Source organism: Ptychodera flava, chromosome 22, assembly GCF_041260155.1.
Source record: "Ptychodera flava strain L36383 chromosome 22, AS_Pfla_20210202, whole genome shotgun sequence".
NCBI classification, from domain to species: Eukaryota; Metazoa; Hemichordata; class Enteropneusta; family Ptychoderidae; genus Ptychodera; species Ptychodera flava.
In genome coordinates, this window is record NC_091949.1 from 21,714,091 (window position 1) to 21,738,940 (window position 24,850).

A 24,850-nucleotide genomic window follows, 5' to 3' on the forward strand; every position below is an offset into this window, starting at 1 on the left:
CCAAGACTCTAGCGTCTTTCACATAACTAGTTTTAATTCTTCTTCACCTATACCTGCCGTATTCGGCGTCTCAATTTCTGTCCCAATTGTTTATGTTCTCGTTTTAGAACCGTGTTTCGGTATCGTCGCGGGAGCTTCTCCGGACGGGCACTCACGGGCTAACTACAGTACGGGTGCTGATCATCAAAGTTTAGTGTTAATGACCTTAGTACGTAACGACATATGTAATGAAAGGTGTAACAAATGTTAGAAAATTGATCACCGATGGCGCATATGGACTTAAAGTTGAGATCAGGCTCAGTTTGCAGACGACCGTTTGATATTGCTGGATAAAAAAGAAAGTGTGGATACTGATTGTTGGCCTACATTAGTACTGACAGTTCAATTACATCAGTGGCACTTCCCGCTCCCATGGAGAGGAACCTGACAGAATACGTACTTTAAAGTTTGTTAATTAATTTCCATGAGGTCCGGAAAGCATAATACTAGCAAAAGCGGATACTTTACGGTGTGAGTCATTTACCTGTTCCTCATAGACAACTGTTCTGGGTATGTACTTAACATTCGGGGTTCTCAGGAGGGATTCGTCGTCCATTTCAGTTCCAACATCCAGAACAGTTCTATCATCGCTGAACAAAGAGAAACAATGACAAGTTGAGAATGTTCATCGAAGCAGTTATAAAATTGTAAAATTTGTGATGGCCGAGAATCCTAAATATTTTACACATTCTACAGTAAAAAGTAGAGGCACGAGTGGAAACTTTATTAATAGGTTTGCCTAAATTTTTCCACATTAGCTTGAACGTTAAACAAACAAACAAAACAAACCAAAAAAAAAAAAAAAAAAAATATATATATATATATATATATATATATATATATATATATATATATATATATATATATGAGAAACTTTTTGAGGAAAATGGTAAGCCCGAGCCATTCGCGTCAAAAAAGATTATTAAACTGTACTAACGAAACCGGCAATACATATATTCACTGCACTTATTAGTTATTTAGCTTACCTTGTTTCGCCAGTTGATTCGGCGAATCGTACTGGTTGTTTCCTACTAAAGTAGAAAAAATAAAATTTTGACATTAATATGTGTAAATACGCATTGACTTGCCTATGAACGTAAGTAAATGCATACATACACGCAAAGTAAGGGACAGAGCACAATTAACATCAGGGGGCCGGAAGAGAAAATGGGGGGCCACGAAAAAAAATGAGTGTTCTTAGGGTGGGCCATGAAAATTCCAGGGAAGGTAAGGGGTGGGCCACCAAAAATTTTTTACACCATGACAGACAGAGAATATTTTTCAGCATTTTTGTTCCTTGTTGAAGCTGGAGTTCCTTGTTAAACTTCTTGTAGCATGATGAAATACCAAATCTTAAACCTCACAATGCAGTTGTTATGTGTAAAATGAGCAATATTATTATTGAAAATTGACTTCATTTGTCAACAATAATAATGGTTGGTAATGATACAGAGGCTAGGTTGAAACTGGTTATTTCATCATGCTATAAGAAGAACTAGAATACGTAGTGGACACACAGGAAAAAAATACTAAAAAAGGGGGGAAAAATGGGTCTTTTATAGTTAGCCCATGAAGGACTATTCCAATGGCAGACTGTCATTACAGTGGAGGAACATTGAATATCTTGGGTAATCATAGAAAGGCAGACACTGGGTTGTGCAAAGTGCATTGAAATCACAACGGTCATGTTATACATTTTTCTCCAACATCTGAAAACATCATACAGATACTCAGTTGAAGTAAAGCATAGACATACCGGTATATGAAATGCTAAACATGCATACCAGCAAACAGACTCAAAAATAATTATGCAGTTCAGTTCAGTCTTCTCAGTGACAAAATTGTCCTAAAATTCTTACTCTTTGCGGTATCATACTTTGGAAATTAAAAAGACAATGCATTCATTCTATATACCATGGGTAATATGTACATGACCCCTGTGTGACCATTTGTTCGGATGACTTTTGAGTAAAGGGTTAATTTAAAACTATATTAAACTGTGCAGTGAACACTGTCATCATTAAAAATAATTCATGTCTAAATCAATGCTTCAACTATAACAACTATAACAGCACTGAATGAACTTGTAGATTGTTTATAAGGTATTTGGTAATTTCATCATTCTTTGAGATTAAAATAGCACAACACAATGTTGTTTTCACTAAAGCATATATTAAAAGTTATAATGATTATATATATGTGTATAACTTTGTACCTATGTAATCTTTCTTTTTTGGGGAGGGGGGCCACTAAAATTTTTGCTGGTGTTTGGGGGGGGGGGCCTGTAAAAAATATATGCACCACATATTTTCTCTTCCAGTCCCCCTGCCGTTAATTGTGCTCGTTCCCTAATACACACAAATCATGCATAAATAGACAGACAGACAGACAGACATACACATACACACATACCTACCTACCTACCTACCTACCTACCTAACCCACCTACATACATACATACATACATACATACATACATACATACATACATACATACATACATACATACACTGGATAAATAATGAAAGCAAATGTAATACCTTTGTTCAGAGACAATCACTCTGATGAAAAGTAATACTATGATTGATGTAGCTATTTAATACCATCAAACTTTTGCACATTAAATGTTGTACCAAATATACTTACAAGCTGGCCATTCTTTCCAAGAATTCTTTCTGCTCAAGGAGTTTCTTCTGGCTAACCCTAATGAGAGAATATCAAGAGTAGTGTGCACTCAGTTACAGTGACAAACACAGGACGATGACTCGTAGATGTACTTTAAGTGTAAACAGGTCGCCACCAAAACAAATATTTTTATCAAATTTTAACAAATTTTAACATGGTACGTCCCAAACATATAAATGAGAGTGTAAGAATCCTTTCATTTAAGTCTGAAGATTGCAGGATGCATGAAACTTAAGTAACAGATATTATTACTTTGTACTTGAAGTAATTTGTATTATTATTGTTATTATTTACAATGCTCTGCTTTCCGCATCGAGCTAATATATATATATATATATATATATATATATATATATATATATATATATATATATATATATATATATATATATATATATATATATATATATATATATATATATATATGCGCTTTACACACATATACACGTTAAGTATATCATGTACTCACTTGTCTTCGACCATAAGGTAGATGACCAGGATGAGGGCGACAATAAAAATAACGATCGCCAGAACGAGAAGATAAATAGCGTAGGCGGGGGTTGAAGATGCTCTCTTGTACACATGGGCCCTGTCTGATATAGTAACTACTTCCTCTACTTCCCAATCGTCTACGAACTTCTCTGGCGTTGTGTCAAATAGCTGTGCGCCGATACATTTCGCCACAGGTAGATTACAATGCTCGCTACAAAGTATAGTATATGCGTTGATGACAATAGGGTCATAGGGAGTACATATATCTCGCTTCGATGCGATCCATTACAAGTTCAAGTTTTTTTTCATCAAATGATTGTTAACAGTAATTTGAAACTTAACAAACATCGTGATAAAAATGATCAAACTCCAAATGGTGTAGCTTGAAAAAAAATAGCGTTGAAGACCTAACGTAGTTCTTGTGGTAAGTAAAACGTTCATTATTCAAATCGCGTCACGTGTTGATTTCAGTTATGGCTCAGCAAGTTCTCGTTACATCATGATCCAAAAGTAATTTAATAGTGCTTAATTACCTATTTTCTCGAATATTTGTTGACTATAGCAGGCAAACTGTCAAAAACTCACCAACATTATGCCCTAACTGCACCCCTCATTTCTCGTAATAATGTTATCGGAATCATAATTCTCATTGTGTAGAGGACTGAAAGCATAACAATGGCTGGAGGCAAACACACAAAAAATCCTATATATGGAGTAAAAATCACAGCTTTAATATGACATAAAGCTTTTGAATCACTTTACCTTAAAAAATCCTCACATTCTATGACTTCGTAAGCACTTATATCTGTTACGTAGAACCACATGTCAGTCCTGTGAAAGTTTCCATTGGGGAAAATAAAACAGTAAATTTTTGAACGACAAACTAACGAATTGGTAGTTAAAGCCATACAGTTCTGGATTTCTGTGTCTTGAAGTCATCAAGTCAGTATTGGCATCTTAACACCCGTCAGAAAATATTTGGCCTCAGTGCTACTTTGATATTAAAGGGGCGGGGTACTCGGAACTGCGATTGTCAGCTTGGTGTTAGGGTACCTGTCCCACTATCGGAGGATGGTGAGTTTGAGACTCGGTAAGTTCAGAGAAACGCACTCACTGTTGAGGGAGGTGAGTTCGAAACTCTGGCGCGGCGGTGTTGTGCAATTTAGCAAGGTGGGCACCTTATCCTGTACTCGGGCGTTCGCCTGTTAGACAATGGATTAATCGAATAAAAAAATTAATTACAATTCAAACTTGTACATGAACTACCACATGCGTACTTACATCGCTTCAGGGTTGTTCGATTGAGTGTCTGTCACCAAGGTGGAGTCAAACATGAATATGTAATCGTGTAGCATACCCAGTTCACTGAAAACAAAACAATGTGACGAGTATTTTAATTTTTGCACTCTCTCATTTGTAGTACAGGTGTTTTACGACATAATTTGTAAAGGAAAACAAGCACTTGCCATTAAAGATAGAAGTACCGGTAGTGTACAATCATCAGCGGTTAGCCTACAGTTACTGCCAAAAGCTCTCTCTACTAATGCTAGTCGCTTTCACTGTAATCATGATTGCATTTTCGCCACCGCCTGAATTGCATCACAAAGAAGACAGCGTGCAAAAAACTACTGACGATCTGCGAGAATAGATCACACACTTTTCCATCACAGGGAAACTGGGTCTATCTTTCCCCGTATAAAAATACAAAGTCCCGTGAGAGCACTGATACAGGTATTAATACAGATATGTTGCCTGCTAGTAGTAGAATGTGTCAAATAGATATACTGACATGGCCAAGTGACCTCTCGTAGCAACAGCGGTGCGTTGCTGCGTTGGACTAGATTGAGAGACACTTACCCTAAAATCTGATTAAGATTCGAAGCGATTTCTGTACGAGGTAGGCGAGATTCTAAGATACAGTAATCTTCAACTGCGAGTATGTACATCTGATAATAGAAAATGTTTCAAATCAACACACATCAAAGTTGATCATATGGCGGGTTTAAGGTAATGGAAAACGGAGACGATTTTGTTACATTTTGTTCAGACATTAACCTGATCAGGCCTAAAGCTCAACAAGCTCGAGAAGAAGAGTAGCTAATAGAAACTAGCCTTTGAAGTGTCTCATTAAGGAAGATCCCACTTGCAAGTGTGAAACTTACTCCGGTAAACAACCTTGTAATCAGACATCAAGATAAATTAATTGGTCATTTTCATCGCTGAAAATTTATTATTCATAATTTCACATGCCGACCATAATCGGGAAATGAAGTGCCAAATTGCATGTCACATACAGAATGTTAAGTTAAACAGTCGGATCAAATGCGACAAAATACACTTGGCTGTTAGATGACCATTTAGGGGTCCTGAAAATATATAATCGTCATTGCTTTTGTCTCATTACAACTTCCATCCTTCGTTCCTAGATTACTGACGTACTATGAACTTGAAGAAGGCACCGTGTTGACCTAGACTTGGTTAAGGTCTGTGACTTGTGAATGTTTGAGCTTGGTGAACGCGATGGTTTGTTCTTTTTTCATGTGAAACGCGTGAGTGGGGTGAACGCGATAAAGGGGGATTCGGACAGAAACGCACTCACTACTGCGCAGACTCAAAGGTAACAGGTTCAATCGCGAGGACAACCTGGCCTGCCAAATTTCCAAATAGGTTTGTATGAACTAGTACAAATGATTTTATTTTTTTAGACATTTACCGACTTGAGCCAAGTCTACGTGTTGACCTTACGGTCATCAGTACTATACCGGCAACCCTTTGTGATTCCTTTGCTGAGAATTTTAGGGATGGTCAGTTTCTTCGGCCTGGGGGGGGGGGGGGCAGTGGATTATCTTTTGCTTACGTCAAAAAGTGGCTGACCCCCCCATTTCAAATTTTGAAAACAGGGTGACCCCTATTCCAAATTTCGAAAACAGGGTGACCCCCCCCCCCGGCGCGCGACATAGGTAAAACAAAAGGTGGACATAAAATATATATATATATATATATATATATATATATATATATATATATATATATATATATATATATATATATATGTGTGTGTGTGTGTATATATATATATTATATTTTACATTTTACATATATTTATATTTTAAATAGTCATTCTATGTTTTAATGACATTGATGACATGTCAGTTGTAAGATAGGAATTTCAAAGTGTCAATCTTAAAATCTGAATACAGTACATTTTGAATGAGCTGTATTTTGAATGAGCTGTGAGTATATCACACTTTCTATGCTTCACCAGATGTCCTGAACTGTTGTACTGAAATGGATGTCAATCATAAATATCAAAGAGGAAAAAGCAGTGAATCAAAAACTTTGATGGGTGTTAAGACTTGCCAACCATCCAATTAAATCTCCTGAGGAGCTATAGAGAGCTTTTTTAGCCACATTTGATGTGTACAGTGTCTGAGAGGACCTTTTCTTGTAACATTGAAACCATAAAAGCACAGCTAATAATGACAAAATTGCCTTTTTTAACTGTTATTTTGTTCATAAAACATCTTTCTACAGAAAACCTGTGACACAAAGGAAAATAATTGCATCAGTGAGAAGGAAAGATATGTTGTCATTTTTCTATCTCTAAAACAAGTCACTGTATCAAATATATATTATGAAATATTTGTGCATGTTGCTTTCTCATACTGAATTCTCAAAGAGGAGAACAGAAAAGTATCAGGAATTTGTAATCCTTTTCATATAAAATGCAGATTTCATAATGGTACACTTTCACTTAGCAAACATAAAGATATCTCTGATTTATTAAAGTATGGCGCCCGAAGGGCGCGCCGAAAAATATGAAACATCCTGATATCTCTGATATATATGCCTTGTATATTAAAGTCATGCACCTGAAGGGCATGCTGAAAAATGTCTGATATATTAAAGTAATGAGCTTGAAGAGCAAAATATTGAACATACAGATATCTCTGATATATGTATGCTTGATATGTTAAAGTTGGGGTGCTGAATATATGTCTGATTATTAAAGTTATGCGCCCGAAGGGCGCGCCGAAAAATGCAACTGAATGATGAAATTTGTGGCTGACACTAGCATTTTAGGCAATGATGAGCCGGTGTCAAAATTCAAAAACACACTGACCCCCCCCCCCCATTGGGCATTTCAAAAACATGGGACCCCCCTATCACCAAAGTCAAAAACAGGGTGACCCCCCCAATGAATCCACCGGCCCCCCAGGCTGAAGAAACTGACCAGTCCCTTAACACGAATTCTCCATAAACATGGAACGGCTCTGAAGTGTTTTGAGGAAATTATTCGTACGTCTAATCCGCAGCCATACGGCACAACTGGGGTTAAAAATAATGTCAAGATACGTGAAGCCATTCAGTGAAAATACTTACCTTGACTTCGGTCGAATTCGAAAGGGGCTCAACGCCACCGTCCGTCGCCGTCACATTGAAGATGTCCGCCGACCTTGCCTTGCCCACGTAGTTTGGTTCTGTCGTGTAGATATCGCCAGAATGACAGCTGGTGTCGAAATGCTCGCTGTCGTCAGTGTAACACAAGACAGCGTTGTCGCCCTCGTCGTTGTCTATGGCCTACAAGAAACAAGTCATCGTTGATGACACAGTCCCCACTTGTTAATGGGTACTTTGATTAAAAGTCCTCAGAGAGGATAGAGTCCTCTTCATTAATTAGGTCTGTGATAAAAATACTGCGATACAGATGACGTTCAATGGCCAAGAATGAGTTCCATGGTGATGAAAACATAAAACCAATGTAGGCCACCATCCTAATTACAAAAGGTCATTAAATCAGTCAACTAGGAATTAATCGACAGGATGTTGCCAAACATTTTTGAATACTTTCCCAACACTAACAGATTATCACCAGTACCATATTTCATAAAGTTTGATGCAGTATTTACAACACTATGAGATCAACATCTGTATCAAGTTTCATCAAATTTGACGCAGTATTTGTGGATATATAACTCCAATTAGGAACGTTAATTACATGTGCAATTACAAATTAATTAAAATGACACTGATAAATGTCTTTTTCACTGTTAAAGCAATGTGAGCTTAACATCTGTACCAAGTTTCATGAAATTTGATGCAGTATTTCTAAACATATCAGCCTAATTATGAAACTTCAATAATTGACATGATACTGCTACATGACGTGAAACAAATTGACGAGCATATGTATGAAATAGGTCAATGTCCTTGTACCAACTTTGAATGATACTGGTGGAAACATGTCTGAGTTATGGCTCTGTACATGAGAAAATCGTAATAAAATGGCCGCATCGCGGCCATATTGGATCGTATCACAAAACAAATTGACGTGCATATGTATGACATATGAAGTAATCCTTGTACGAAGTTTGAATGAAATCGCTCTTGGCATCTCTGAGATATCTACGTGAACGGACGCACGCACGCACGCATGCACGCACGGACATGACCAAACCTATAAGTCCCCCACCCCCCGGACGGTGTCCGTGGGGACTAACAATTAGCAACAAGTTCAAGTGTCACAAGACAGGCTATTGTAAATTTGTAATTACTTAGTCCTGTGGCTTTATATTATACCTTTTAAAATTATTTGTAAAGAAAGAAAGTGACTGTTGTTTCAATGTGTTTCTCCGTAATAAAACACCTTTACAAACTCACCCAAAAATCCAAATAATATAGATAAATTGTGGCCTGAATATCAAATATCATACCGTACACTAGGGCGCCCTCTAGGGCAGCCCGAGCTCGTTAGTACACATTTCTGGTGCAGAATTTCTCTTTTCCTTGTGTGTTTTCCCAGTGTTTCCTCAAGAACACATCAATATTAATCATCGATTTCTTCAGTTTGATAGGGAGAGCTGATCTTACCGAGACTTGGAAGACCGATACGCCAAACGGAGTTGTATCGTCAATGCCCTTGAAATAAAATATTTGGTCGTCAAAGTAAGGGTGTTCATTGAGGTCAGAGATGTTGACAAGAAGTCCGAGTTGGTTTGATGAGAGCCCAGTGAAGTCGCTCGTTCCTGGGTAAGGATGTAGTATAAAGTGGTCGGTTAGATCATCGTGGTAAAACGCACGCCTCTTTACGGCAACAGCTAAGCTCCACTCTTGAATGAGAAGTCAGCGGAGCGGAAATTATGCTCTGGCTTGCAAGAATGGGTTACATCGGAAAACTTACTTTCGAAGAGTAACAGTACCGTGAATATGGTTGCGCAAATTTAACTTTGGTTTATTTTTAATGGAGGAAAGGTCGATATGACCCTGAAAAGAGTTGAAGAAATGACAGCAAACAGATAATCTGGACTGAAAGATCCGTCGCTCGAGGGCGCTCTCCATGCTCAGATAATCAAACCTGTCATATAATGTGATATACCTCTGTTATATACTTCAATGTCATGATCAGGTCAGAAGCGGTGGCAACCAGCATGATGTGATGGTAGCGTCAAGTGATTTGGCCGAAAAAAGCAGCTGAAATGATCTGCGGGAAAAAATCAGCAAATTGACAAGATAGTGGCAAATTGACAAGATCATTAGCGCTGAAAGTTAATGACTAAGATAATAGTGTATGACTGACGAAGACTTTATAAGCTGATTATCCTCCAATGACGAGCGATGAGCCATGATATTATTTTTGTAAAGGCTGATTGCAATGATTCTGCAGGTGACTATTTTCACACGTGAGATAGCTCACATAAGAATGTTCACAAGTGAAGTGTCTCTGCAGCCGGGTCTTCCCCAGATTGCGGTATCTCCCAATGCTTTTCAGGGCTCGAAATTAACATTTTTGCCTGGTAGTCCACTTGGGCTACCATTTTCTAAAGTTGGTAGCCCGGTGACAATGGCTGGTAGCCCATATTTTAGTTCAGGGGTATCTTTTTTCGTTAACCAGACAAAAAAGACTAATTTTTCAAGATTCTGCCCATAAGGTGAATTTTCTAGTCATTTGAGGTGAATACTTGCACACCTTTAATACTCAAGGAAACAGGTATAATGGACGATAGTGATACTCAAAGTGACCTATTGATAACCCGTTTCACTCTAAGAGTTGTATGCAAATTTTGATAGTCGTCATGACAACAACACGACCTTCTCAGTATTGAGACATACAGCAGGTCATTGGCTATCATTTCCTGTGCTTGTCATTCAAGTTCAGATATCGAAACTTTATTGCAAAGTTCCGCCGAAAGCCTGTTCGTCTTCGTAATTTGCATAACAAAGTCATAGTATGGCCTTTCTGTGTCCAGCTTGGTTTGACTGCATTTAGCTTGTTCAAAAGTGACGGACCAGACATGGCATGCCAAATCCTGACTGAATTTCAGGTCCCAGGATTTGGTAGTCCGTGTGGGCTACCATTTCATGGATTTTGGTAACCCCAGAGAAAAGTTGGTAGTTTGTGGACGCGGGACTATCGCTAATTTCGAGCCCTGCTTTTCAATGACGTCCATAGGCCCATTGGTTTCAAAAACGTGTATTTAGGGCAGGGTGATGATGCCGAAGCGACTTTTAAAATGCTAAGTCGTCAAATGGACATAGATTTGAAACCCTGGAGCATGTGTGCATGGCAGCAAGCTAGCAAAACGCAAAGTAATATGGGAAACACAACAGACAATTTTTCTATTTATCCCTAGATTTACCTTCACAGGGTGGTACTTCAGCTCTGTTGGCGAAAGCTGTTATGATAAATCTGTAGCTGCTGATCTCTTCTCTGTCTAATATTTTTGCGTTGCATATTTCATAACTGTCAGCACGCTTTACCAGTTCAAAACGATCTGAAAAAATGACATTTTAATAGCGATAGTTTATCAATCTTTTTTTTAGATGACAGATAGTCCGTGGGCTGGAGGGGCCACCGTGCACCCCCCCATAAACCTACTACATGGGTATTTTTTGTTCTTTGGGATCTGTTGAACTAGAAAAAAGATGTTAACATTGGATATTTTGGGATGCACTACCTGTCTGCACTGGTTTTGATTTGTATGTACCGCAAAAAAAACGGCGAAAAATGGGTAGGGGTAGGGGGTATATCCTCTCCTAAATTGAGTAAACTAGCATGAAAATAGCTCAAACCTTACATTTTTGGAAAGCTCAGATACTGCTCTTTCTAAGAAATACCAACTTTAGCAAAATTAATTTGTGTACATAGAATAGGACGACTTTAAAATGAATTTTTTTGACAATTTTGAAATTTTTTACCCAAAATACCATGTGACAATTGTGATTTACTTTTTATTAAGCAAAATTTTCACAACTTTTTGTGTTTAAATTATTTATTCCGACATATTAAACAAGAAAAAAAGTGTTAACATCAGATATTTAACTATACACTACTTCTCTGGCGTCAATTTTGAATTGCATGTATCTGTACGGGTGGTACAAAAACTAGGGGTAGGGGTACAACATTCTTTCCTTGATGAAGTAAACTGGCTTGAAATGCCATATACCTTATAGTTTTAGAAAGCTTAGATACTGGTTTTTCTAAAATGCATAAGGTTTTAGTAAAAAAATATGACGTCATAGAATTGGATAACTTTAAATCGATTTTTCTGGTAATTCAGCAATTTTAACCGGAAGAAAATACGATAACTATTGTTTCCTCCAATGAAGCAAAGCAAACAGATTTATGGATGTTATTTACTAATTGTAATGTGCTGAAGAAGAAAAAATATGTCAAAATTGGGTATATACAATGAATTATTGTCTCTACTCACTAAAATTGCAAGTTTTGCTACATTGGTATATCGTGAAACGGCATTTTATTGTTATGCAATGAACTAATGCACAGGCTTAAAAAGAAGACTTTAAAAGGCACACACATAGTCATATTCCTAGACACTTTAAAAAGGCAATGCTTTATATAAAATATATTTTATTTGGTACAGTGACATGTCAAAAATATGAGTTAGACTTTTAACAGACAAAATATTCGGATTGAATGACTGTTACTTGCATGTTTTGAAGGGTACCGTGAAGTCAGAGTATTACTGACTCGCATATGTTTTGGTTAAATTTGTCGTCTTGTAAGTCATCTGCTCAGCTTACTTTTTGCATACCTAGTTTATGGGCTGCCATTAGAAAGACAATTTATTTGGCTTTAAAATGACATATTGTAATATACAATATCTTCTATAGTTTTCATGAAATAGGACCAAATCTTACCAATTTATCTACCAACCTTTATTTTGTCCATAACCCAGATTGCAGGGTATCATTACAAAGATTTTATCACTCTTATTTTTAGCATATCATAAAGTGCATTATCATCTTAAGTTGTAATGAAATAGCAAAAAAACTCATCACCCCAGCCCTTAGTTTGATTTGCAAACTACATCTGTTCTAAAACTTTGCAGTTTGCGAATTTGGGATATGGGGTAAGTTTTGGTCCTACTTCATGAAAACTATTGAAGATATTACATATTACAATATGTCGGTGGCTTTTTGGCAGAAATTGTCTTTCCAATGATAGCCCATAAGATAGGTTAGAGTAAAAAGTAAGCTCAGCAGATGATTTACAAAATGACACATTTAACAAAAACACATACGAGTGGGCAAGACTGTGACTTTACGGTACCCTTTAAGCATGACAGCAGCAACCATTCAATCCCAGTACTTTGTCTGTTAAAAGTCTATCTCATATTTGTGACATGTCTCTGTAGCAAATAAAACAGACTTCATACAAATCGTTGTCTTTTGTAATATGTCTAGGTAAAAGTTTGGTAGAATTTGAAATCAGTAGTGACAGTAATTTGCAATATAAACTTAGGGGTATGGGGTAAGTTTTGGTCTTATTTTCTGAACACAAAAGAAGATATTGTATATTACAATATGTTATATCAAAGGGAAAAAAAATGATAATACCCCAATAGCCAACTTATGTTAAAAAATAAGCTCAGCAGATGACTTACAATAAGACAGGTTAAACAAAAAACGTATGCGAGTTGGCAATACCATGATTTTGTGGTACCCTTCAAAATATTACTGTTACAGCTACAGCATCACAATATTTTTTCTGTTAAAAGTTCGTTTCAAGTTTGTAACATGAACCTGTAGCAAATAAACTAAATTTAATACAAATCATTGCCCTTTGTATTATGTTCCGGTAAATAGTTGGCAGAATTTGAGATTAGTTTTGACTGTAATTGGAACATAAAACTTTGGGGTGTGGGGTAAGTTGTGGTCCTATTTCATGAAAACTGTAAAAGATATTGCATATTGCAATATATTATTTTAAAGAAGAGTAAATTAACTTTCTAATGATGCCCAACTTGCCACGTTATAATAAAAAATAAGCTCAGTAGGCGACTTACAAGAAGACAGGTTTAACGAAAATGTATGCGAGTTGGCAATACTGTGATTTTGCAGTACCATTCAAAATATGACTGTTACAGCTACAGCATCCGGATATTTTTGTGTTAAAAGTTTATTTCAAGTTTCTAACATGTACCTGTATCAAATAAAACAATTTGATACAAAGCATTGCCTTTATATAATGTCTAGGTAAATAATTGGTAGAATTTAAGATTAGTTTTGACAGTAATTTACGACATAAAACTTTGGGGTATGGGGTAAGATTTGGTCCTATTTCATGAAAACTATAGAAGATATTGTATATTACAATATGTCATTTTAAAGCCAAATAAATTGTCTTTCTAATGGCAGCCCATAAGCTAGGTTATGCAAAAAGTAAGCTGAGCAGATGACTTACAAGACGACACATTTAACAAAAACATATGCGAGTCGGTAATACTCTGACTTCACGGTACCCTTCAAAACGTGCAAGTAACAGTCATTCAATCCCAATATTTTGTCTGTTAAAAGTCTAACTCATATTTCGACATGTCCCTGTACCAAATAAAATATATTTTATACAAAGCATTGCCTTTTGTAAAGTATCTAGGAAAATAATTGGTAGAATTTGACATTAGTTTTGACTGTAACTTGCGACATAAAACTTTTAGGTATCGGGTAAGTTTTGGTCTCATTTCATGAAAACTGTAGAAGATATTGCATATTGCAATATATCATTTTAAAGAAAAGTAAATTAACTTTCAAATGATACCGCATATGCCTGTTTATGTTCGAAATAAGCTCAGAAGAAGACTTACAAGAAGACAGGTTTAACAAAACGAATGTGATTCAGTAATACTGTGATTTTGCAGAACCCTTCAAAATATTACTATTACAGCTAAAGGATCCCAATATTTTTTCTCTCAAAGTTTATTTCAGGTTTCTATCATGTACCTGTAGCAAATAACACAAAGTTAATACACAGCATTGCCCTTTGTATTATGTCTAGGTAAATAATTGGTAGAATTTAGATTAGTTTGACAGTAATTTGCGACATAAACTTTGGGGTATATTATATGGGGTAAATTATGGCCCTATTTCATGAAAACTATAAAAGATATTGCATATTGCTGTATACCATTTTCAAGAAGAATAAATCAACTTTCTAATGATACCCCATAAGCAAAGTCATGTTAAACAGTAAGCTCAGCAGATGACGTACATGAAGAAAGGTTTGACAAAAATCCATGTGGGTCACAAAATCGTGATTTTGCGGTACCTTCAAAACATGACCGTAACAGCTATTGAGTCCCTATATTTTGTCTGTTAAAATCCTATTACTTATTCTAGGGATCCCAATGCTTCTGAAAAATACAAGTTATTATCCTGTGCGGTTGGGGGGTGCACGTAGACGCCCCCTTCAGCCAAGGGCCTAATAGATTGTTAGTACTGCTTGCTGTATAAGTAAGACAAGGAGGCATAGACAATTTTCAAATACGTCTTATCAAAATTTTTTTATAAAAAAATATTTAAAAAGGAAATTATAAAAATAGACAGTCATCAACAATCTATTTACTTTAGGAGAAAATGGCAATATGACTATGTGTGTGCGTTTTAAAGTCTTCTTTTTAAGCCTGAGCATTAGTTCATTGCATAACAATAAAATGCCGTTTCACGATATACCAATGAAGCAAAACTTGCAAGTTTAGTGAGTAGAAACAATAATGCATTGTAAATACCCAATTTTGACATCTATTTTCTACTTCAGCACACTGCAATTAGTAAATAACATCCATAAATCTATTCGATTTGCTTCATTGGGAGGAAAGAATAGTTATCGTATTTTCTTCGGGTTAAAAATGCTGAATTACCAGAAAAAATCGATTTAAAGTTATCCAATTCTATGACGTCATATTTTTTTACTAAAACCTTATGCATTTTAGAAAAACCAGTATCTAAGCTTTCTAAAACTATAAGGTATATGGCATTTCAAGCCAGTTTACTTCATCAAGGAAAGAATGTTGTACCCCTACCTTTGTACACCCCGTACAGATACACGCAATTCAAAATTGACGCCAGAGAAGTAGTGTATAGTTAAATATCTGATGTTAACACTTTTTCTTGTTTAATATGTCGGAATAAATAATTTAAACACAAAAAGTTGTGAAAATTTTGCTTAATAAAAAGTAAATCACAATTGTCACATGGTATTTTGGGTAAAAAATTTCAAAATTGTCAAAAAAATTCATTTTAAAGTCGTCCTATTCTATGTACACAAATTAATTTTGCTAAAGTTGGTATTCCTCAGAAAGAGCAGTATCTGAGCTTTCCAAAAATGTAAGGTTTGTGCTATTTCATGCTAGTTTACTCAATTTAGGAGAGGATATAGTACCCCCTACCCCTACCCATTTTTCGCCATTTTTTGCGGTACATACAAATCAAAAACCAGTGCAGACAGGTAGTGCATCCCAAAATACCAATGTTAACATCTTTTTTCTAGTTCAACAGATCCAAAGAACAAAAACATACCCATGTAGTAGGTTTATGGGGGGGGGGGGTGCACGGTTGGTCTCTCCAGCCCACGGACTAAGACTTATACGACCGGCAGTCTTGAAGGAACTTGGCGTTGTCTTATTGTGCTGATCCAACGTAAACCAACATCAAGGTACTCAAATGATGCTCATTGTGGAACAGCTACGTAATTGTAAACTGCTTTGCTAGGTCTCTACCGTTAACATTTGGGAACAGTGCAACAAACTCCTTAAACAGTGACGAGACAGTACATACCTACGTAGTCGCAGTCACCGCCGGTGAAAAAGTAGGAAACCTGGTCAAAATCGTCGTAATCGACACCGGGTAACAACTCGCATGTGTCTTGCGGGTCCTGTTCTTCTAACATTTCAACACTATCACTGTGGGGGAAGAATGCGTCACATATCAAGTTTAATATTTGTCTGAGAGCAAGGAGAGCATAATTGCATTGTTTTTATAGCCTGGTAGCTCATGAAGATTACGTGATTAGGGGCAAGCTTACATGTCCGTGCACATTATCGAGTGAACTTATCGTCGCCGTACTACATTTTGTTCACCTCCGTAAAATTCTAGAAACCAAATATTCTTTCGCAGTGTGTCCATGGTCTGCCCTTGTACAGGGCTCTCTGCCATCGCTATAGCACGCAACAATCGCTAGTGTTGACATAAGAAAATGTTTTCTTACTATTGATCTCTGAATATCGGCTGGTCGAAATCTTGATCTTGTACGGTGATCGTGACAATAGAGTCACTTTCTAACCTCGGGGAGCCATTGTCAAAGGCTATGACTTTGAACAGATAAGTCTGGAATACAACAAAAAACGAGACAGCGGTTGATATATGATTGTTTGGAAGTAGGACTCTGAGGCAATTCAGAAATTACTAGGCTCTATTCATTTTCAACTCATTTTCTTTTCCTATATGATAAACTTTATGAGACAAAACATGGTCTTCATTTGCCAGGAACTTTCTACGAAACGACGAATTTAGGCTGCTTCGAACAAACGACAGGGTCCTGGTACTGTCTCGAGCGATAGTGGAGGTCTTAGAAATATTGTTTAAGGGCAGCATAGGCATGTATGGGTAGTATGCAAGGATTTGTAGTTTCCTATAGGATGGGAAATGATCGATCCATTCTGTTTCACAAGGTGTTTAACTTTCTCATGACAGCGAGAACTATAAAACGAAACGACAGAGGGCAGTAGAGCAGCCAACGGTTGACAGTGAAACTACGAGGGTAAGCGGTACAGAAAGACATGCTAAACTTGTTGTATTCTGTTGACTCTGATTAAAGGTATCTAAATATGCCCATATATGGTCAAAGGGGCGTTCCTTGGTATTCAAAATGCCCATGTGAGGGCGCTGTTTTTGAAAAGCGGCCACCCGCTTAAAATCTGTGCTTGGTTAGATTTTCTCTTTCCATGGTAACTGTGGCAAAATTGGAACAGGTGACAGTATACCTTTAAAACAATAATATATTGTGAAAACTATTCCATACCACGCTAAAATATCAGTTAAAAAGAAAATCTCAGTGACTCACCTGGATAGCAATACCCTCTTTTGGTGTGAACTGCGCAGCAACCGTTAACACACCTGTGGTTCTATCAATCGCAAAGTACATCAGTGCTTCTGTACTGCATCCGTCATCATCGCAGACGTCGAGTGCATATGCAACATCGCCATTATAACCCTTTAAGTTGAAGGGGGAATAAATAACATTTGTTATTGAAAAAATCAAAATATCAAATTGGTAATGCTTGGGGTTTTTTTGACTATTCGCTTAACATGTTGTAAAGAACGAGATTCCTTACAAAATTTCAAATTGATAATATTTTGTGTGTTTTCTTTACTATTGCTTTACATGCTTTTCAAGATTAATCACCGCCGGAGTTTTCCTTTGATATTATAAGTAATATACGACAAAACGGTGAGGCTTACCACGTCGTCATCGCTGGCTTGTACGGTAAGAACGGAGTAACCAATATCAACATCCATTCGAATATTTTCTTCATACGGGGCATTTGTAAACTCAGGGGCATTATTGTTGATGTCCACAACATGCACAGTTACATTCTTCATTTGCTTCAAGTCACTGTTCATCTCTGCATAGATATTAGCAGCTCCCAAAGTCAACTGGTAGGGGTTCTCCGTATACTCCAGCACAGTACTTGTATAAATCCGACCAGTTTCATTGTTAATGTGGAAATGCCCAGCATCATCACCATCTGAACAAAACGGAATATTGAATTACATGTACTGTTAAAGGTATACTGTCACCTAATCCAATTTTGCCACAGTTACCATGGAAAGAGAAAATCTAACCAATCACAGATTTTAAGCAGGTGGCCGCTTTTTATAAACAGCGCACTCACTTGGGCATTTTGAATACAAAGGAACGCCCCTTTGACCATATATGGGCATATTTAGATTACAGGTGACTGTATACCTTTAAGGTAGAAAGCGTCTCGGTGACAGAATTTCGGACTCTCAAATTATTTTGGTCTACCACTCGTGCATGGTGGCTCACTTTGAAGCTTCTGGGGTAAATAAAGTTTTCATTTGCACAGTTTTGCGAAAATCGCGAATTTTATTTTCCTCATTGAGATAACACAGGGTGGCGGCCATGTGACTTCCAATATCGGTAAATATTCGGCCATTTGTTTTCCTGGTACCAATATTTGCATGGTGAGTCGCTTTTCCTGATTTTTTTGATGTTGAAAGAGAATGGCTGAAAGTTTGCTTGAGAAAAGTTTGAGCAAAAAGTTTATTAAGTCTTCCTTTTTCGAGACGCCAATTACCTTAAACAATATTCTCAAATACATTTTGCACAAGCGAATGTCATCATGTCTTGCTTCATCATGCAAGCAGTAAATCGCAAACGTTCGCGCCGTAGATTCGAAGCAGGCACTCAAGAATGAAGCAGAGGCTTCTGTGTTTAAAAATCTCCACCTGGAATCTCAAAGAGCGCCAACGAATAGCTTCTGCGTTCGTCACCTGATACACTAGCAAAACATCCTTACAAAATTACATCACTGTCATGAAAAAAATGCGCAAAGTGTCATCAAAGATGGAAGGTCAGTGACTAAATTTACCTTCGATAGTGTACGTAATCAACGCGTTTACTCCACTGTCAATGTCCGTAGCGTGTACTTTCCCAACAAACTCACTAGCATTCTGTGCTTCTTTAACGTAAAACGTGTCTTCTACCTATACAAAAACATAAAAGTAAAACCCTGTTGATTGCATCTGCTGTGCTAATGGAGCTTGTATGGCGTTTCTTGCACAAACTTGTATAGACGAACGACTTACAAAATGTAAAATGTCATCATGCAGAAGTGGACGAGAAGATCGATCAGCCAAAACCATGTTAGCAGACACTGACATAACACGGACAACATTAAGTTCATGAGAAAACACCGTTATGAATGACATTGAAAAAACAAACGATTTTCCGTTTTAGTATTTGTTAGCTGGGAATTATTCATGTACTGGCTGAAGGATAAAAGTGACATTATATATATATATATATATATATATATATATATATATATATATATATATATATATATATATATATATATATATATATATATATATATATACATATATATATTAACACAAAATTTCTTTGTTTCATGCATCCTGCAATCATCAGACAGATGAAGTGAAAGTAATACTAGCTAAATTGGTTGAGCACTCTTATATATATATATATATATATATATATATATATATATATATATATATATATATATATATATATATTACAAAATATATATAATATATATATATACACAAAATGTATACAATATATATATATATATATATATATATATATATATATATATGTATACACATAAAATATATACAATATATATATATAATAAACACGGGAGAAATCCATACGTCTATATTCATACGTGTTTATTCTGTTATAATAAACTATTTGAACCAGAAGATTGGTACGTGTGTAATATCCTACAAACGAATTTATCACAACCACGCCACCGACAACACTGGGGACAACCTGAAAAACCACAGTCGAACATATATATATATATATATAATATATATATATATATATATATATATATATATATATATATATATATATATATATATATATATATATATATATATATATATATAGTTTTATAAAAAGAGGGCTGCATTTATTAAAAGTAAGTGCTTACAGATACAAACTCAGGTAGGTTATCATTGACGTCGGTTATGTACACCTCTATCGTACCATAGCCTGTTTTCTCTGGAACGCCTTTATCCACTGCATAAACGATGATCTGGAACATACAACAGAGATGTCATGTTTCACAGTTGAAATATTTAATGTAAAAGTTAAAATGTCGACCAGTAATTCATTTCCCATTGGCGATCACGGCAGCATTGAGCTAAATTTCCCTACCGTAAAACATTCCGCTACCCAAATCCCGTTGACTGGTGCATGATGAGGGTCAGTTTTTTGTATACTGGTCAAAATTTCGTGTGCGCAAGTCCAATGGAAATCTTCAGCTGCCGGCCAAAATAGCGCCCCAGTGGTGATTTTGCGAAACTGAAAGTCCATTGCTACTCTTGAGGTAGGCCTCATAACTCAAAAGATTACGGCTCAATTATAGTATACCATTGTCGGCCAAGCTGATGTGATTTTTTGAATGAAATTTATGTTGCTTTCACTAAAACACTATAAACCTAAGGCCTAACCTTTAAAACCTCAGTTTACCTGCGCTACTACAAACAGGGAGGTCGGTAGTATTTTTACCCGAACGACGTACCGAAGACGAACGTAAATTCGTGCTCTTGAGCCATTGGACATTGCCAGAATTATGCATTTGAGGCGGGGGGGGGGGGGGGGTTCTTAGTTACCACAAGGGGTGTTTCCCATGCATAGTTAGGACAAGGGATATTTCCCATGCCGTTGTAAGTTCAAATCTTCCAATCGATACAGATCTTTTATCACTCTTTATCTTTTCCCGTTCAGCTTTAGAGACTTCTGGGACAAAAATGACTACCTGATAGTATCGTTCCTCTTTCTCATCGTAGTCAAAGTCATCAGACGTATGGATTTCTCCCGTATTAACATTGATAGTAAATTTGTTTTCACCGTCCTTTGTATTTCCTCCTTCATATTTTATACCGTATCTGTCGATCTCTCCGGCATCTCCGTCATCGTCGTCGGTAGCTACAACCTTGATCACCAGGCTACCAATTGGTGTGTTCTGAGATCGAGAGAAATGTGAAATTCAATGGCAGATTCATAAAGGTTTTTCTTACACATGGGTCGACGGGTATAAATGATACACATGTTTTCGACTATAAACATTTTTTACATGTAAGTGATCAGTGGCTTCTATTCAGAGTCAGCATGATGGCAATTTGGACATTGTCGAACTTGAAGTTGGCCAGCTTATACTTGACCAAATATCGGTCAAATCAGCTACTGCAACAGTGAAGGCAGTTTTGATTCCGAAAGCAGGGAAAAGGCCAAGTTCCATTCACTCGCTCTGTCTTGATCAGTTATTTAAACCAAAATGAAGCTAATTCTCGGATACGGCTAGATGAAGCAGTGGAAACATCAAGTTACACTTCAAAGCTATAAAATGCAATGTAGACATTTTTCACTCTCTTTGCAAAACAAAAGTTACGACATCGCAGCAGCATATAGATGCATTTGGGCCTCACATCTCAAGTATTCTCAATTCATGAGAACAACGTATACCCCTTAACTCTACAGCAACGAGGATAAGAATGGCATCTGTAGAATAATGTTAGCAAGCTCTCGAAAAGTCTCAGTCTGTCACTAATTCACAAGGGGATACTTAACACAATAGAATGGTAAGGTAGTGTGCGCCTCGAAACTGAAAGACCCTTTTTCTCATCCTTCTGTCAAAGAAACTTTACATTCCGTTCATTCTCTTTCTGAATTAGGATAAAAATCAACGGTAAACATAAACATTTGATGTAACTGAAACGGGTTTATCGACACCTGAAATGAAATGGCTACGTTAATTCCAATGTTAATTCTCTAGGGGAAAAACTGAATTTTTTATTTTCGATTTTTCGATGTTTTTTTAAGCAATGAGGTGAACCGTCATGTGCTGCACGAGCACCCAGAATAGTGAAAAAGAACAGGCCAGTAAACCATTTAAAGATTTCAGAGTCCAATTTTAGAGTCGTGAGGCGCATTCTTCCGTTAGTGTTGATACCATTACCTCTGGGATGTCAGTTTCATTCGATTCAACGGATGGTGCGTTGATGTTCTCGATGTACTCAATGTCCACAGTTACATTGGCAGTGTCATAGAGAGGTGGTATACCGCCATCAACGGCGCGGACATCAAAGGTGACTACATCTTGCAGGCCGCAAAAGGGTATGCTTCCTCTGGTAATTTCGCCACTTGTCTCTCCGATTTCAAAGTAACCTAAAAATGGAAAAAGAGGGAATCATTGAAAATTATATTACGTTACAATTCGTAACCCTGACAATTTCTCTTCCATAGTAACGCGACTAACTTCTGTCAAACATCAATATTTTAAACGTCCTTTGAAAAAAACATTTGTTGCCTTTGAAACAATCTCTCCCAATGTGCAAGTAAATGACCAATAACAGCATCATGAGTATGTCTAATCAAACCTACGCTTTACAAAAATTTGACTACTGTGAGATTACTGAGGGAGGCCACACGGGAACATTTTTAAGTCTGGTGCACTTATCCAAACCAGAACTCAAGCGCACGGAATTAGGTGGGCAATGTGATTTTAATTAACGTTGAGATAGATATTTGAAAGCTGGTTTAATTTCAAACATTCGTACACTAGCAAGTCATATATATTACTGCTTCATAATACTCAGAGAGGTCGAAAATTTTGGCGATCAATGAACAGAAAACAGTTCACAGAAAATTGTTGTGAAAGCACTACCATTCAAATAAATTACGAGAGTATGCAAGCCGTGCCGAGTTTAATTTGCGCTTTGGTTGGATTACAATTGTATGTGTCCAGGTTACTACTACTACTACCAAGAACAACGGTCTCAATAGGACGCTGTTGTCTGATGTCACTGACTGATTCAGTTCTACTCGGTATCAGGTTAGAGATAGCCTATGGGTCAGGATTATGGCAAAACCGCGATAATAGTAACCATGAGACGAACATACCCAAAGAGATATTTTCATCAAATCAATCGGTCAGCAAATTTCACTCAACTGCAGTCTCAACTGACAGCAAAAGACAGCCACATCTCTGTAAATTCCTATCTAATCAAAGCCTTTGAATTCATTTCACAATTATTTCTTACCGAATCTCCTGTTTTCGCCTTCCACGATGTCTACCATAGTATTTGAAAAATTCTGATAATGAGTATTAAAATGACATTCTCACTGGCAGACTGGAGAAAACTCTGGGAAGTTATCGCTCTCCTTTAAAGACTTTCAGTTATACACATATATAGATTGATTCTTAGTTTATTCGTGCACATGTACGTATACAAACAGTCGTATATACAAAGGGTATTATCATATCAATTTTCATTACCTAGAGCCCATGTATCTGCGATTTCGTACGTGATTTCTCCAGTTCCATAGGTCGGGTAGTCTGGATCGGACGCAGTCACCGTCACGATGTAAGTACCCTCCGGATCGATGTCAGTGACAGACCCTTGGTAAGACTTCGGGTCGAAATACGGTGCTTCGTTGTCAAAGCCTACTACTCTTATCGACACCTGGGTTTTTTGAAAGAGAAATTTGTTTTACATAATTGTTACCTTGGTGTTGGGATCCGAAAGCTGAGACATACATTTTCTAAAGCGAAAAATGTGTCGGTATAATAAATAAACAATCTGACAAACAACATTCGAAATTCCAATATCCAATATATACGATATACGTCACATAATCGGAGAAGTGTGCGATAAGAAAACTATTTTATACAACTTGCGAGATCTATGACTTTTGTATACAATGTAGTCCGTTTAGACACAACCGTCAAGCAAGATCTCATAAAATCTCGAGCAGGACGGAAAAAGTCAATACGATCTCCTTATGCAACATAGATATTTTCTCTGGTATCAAGAAAATAATTGTTTCACTTAGGGGCCGTCTTGGATTGCCGCATAAGTTCAAAAGGTGAAATTCATTTGTTTACGGGGTAGGCGGTTTGACCTCCAATTACTGAACTTCACTTTTGCACTTTTATTTTGTTATCACAAGTTCCATTTACATTGCCTGTAAAAAAACTGCACACTCGTACCAATAAATTTTGCCGTAACTGTTTCCAATTCGTTCATATCATGGTATGGTCGATTATATTACTTGACGATGTAATGCGGTCAGAGGATACATATTCTTTAGTAGTTATAGCAAAGTGCTACATTGTACTCTCAGGCAGACATCAATATTTCGCACTTTTGAACTTTCGTTTAGGGGGAGGGGACGGGGAGGGGGATTTGATCTAAACGAAGGAATTTCGTTTCTTGAACTTATGCGACAATCTGAGACGGTCCCTTGGGCGAGGAATGGCGCCTCACCGTTGTGCTATCACGTTGAAGGGGATCTGTTGGATTGGTCTCGTTGTAGGCATCCACTGACAGTGTGTACAAGCCAATAAAGTTCTCGTCCAATGCCTTACTCAATGTGATGTTACCGGTGCTACTATCAACTTCAAAGTGGTTCGTCTCCCTTGGAATGGCGGTCATGTTTTCTAAAAAAATCATCGGGAAGCCGATATTTGATAACAACGCGCAAGCAAGCGTTGATGGTCATGGATGTTTGACTTGTTGAAACCCTCTTTATCAAGCCTCAGGTTTC

At 37.0% G+C, this 24,850-nt stretch overlaps 1 protein-coding gene across 1 annotated transcript in view; it reads right to left on the minus strand.

The window, feature by feature from the left end:
* The window catches only part of LOC139123384 (cadherin-23-like), an 84,449-nt gene that overhangs the window by 3,145 nt on the left and 56,454 nt on the right, over positions 1-24,850 (minus strand). The window contains exons 69-88 of the mRNA XM_070689533.1: positions 24,571-24,743; positions 23,580-23,766; positions 22,260-22,468; positions 21,060-21,266; positions 20,229-20,333; positions 19,128-19,242; positions 17,974-18,260; positions 17,576-17,725; positions 16,721-16,839; positions 16,291-16,415; positions 10,854-10,988; positions 9,088-9,242; positions 7,600-7,797; positions 5,074-5,162; positions 4,498-4,581; positions 3,979-4,047; positions 3,194-3,427; positions 2,686-2,742; positions 1,026-1,070; positions 524-629 (exon numbers count right to left, since the gene is read on the minus strand). Of these exons, the coding sequence (XP_070545634.1) occupies positions 524-629; positions 1,026-1,070; positions 2,686-2,742; positions 3,194-3,427; positions 3,979-4,047; positions 4,498-4,581; positions 5,074-5,162; positions 7,600-7,797; positions 9,088-9,242; positions 10,854-10,988; positions 16,291-16,415; positions 16,721-16,839; positions 17,576-17,725; positions 17,974-18,260; positions 19,128-19,242; positions 20,229-20,333; positions 21,060-21,266; positions 22,260-22,468; positions 23,580-23,766; positions 24,571-24,743 (2,849 nt within the window). The remainder of the gene's footprint in view (positions 1-523; positions 630-1,025; positions 1,071-2,685; positions 2,743-3,193; positions 3,428-3,978; positions 4,048-4,497; positions 4,582-5,073; positions 5,163-7,599; positions 7,798-9,087; positions 9,243-10,853; positions 10,989-16,290; positions 16,416-16,720; positions 16,840-17,575; positions 17,726-17,973; positions 18,261-19,127; positions 19,243-20,228; positions 20,334-21,059; positions 21,267-22,259; positions 22,469-23,579; positions 23,767-24,570; positions 24,744-24,850) is intronic.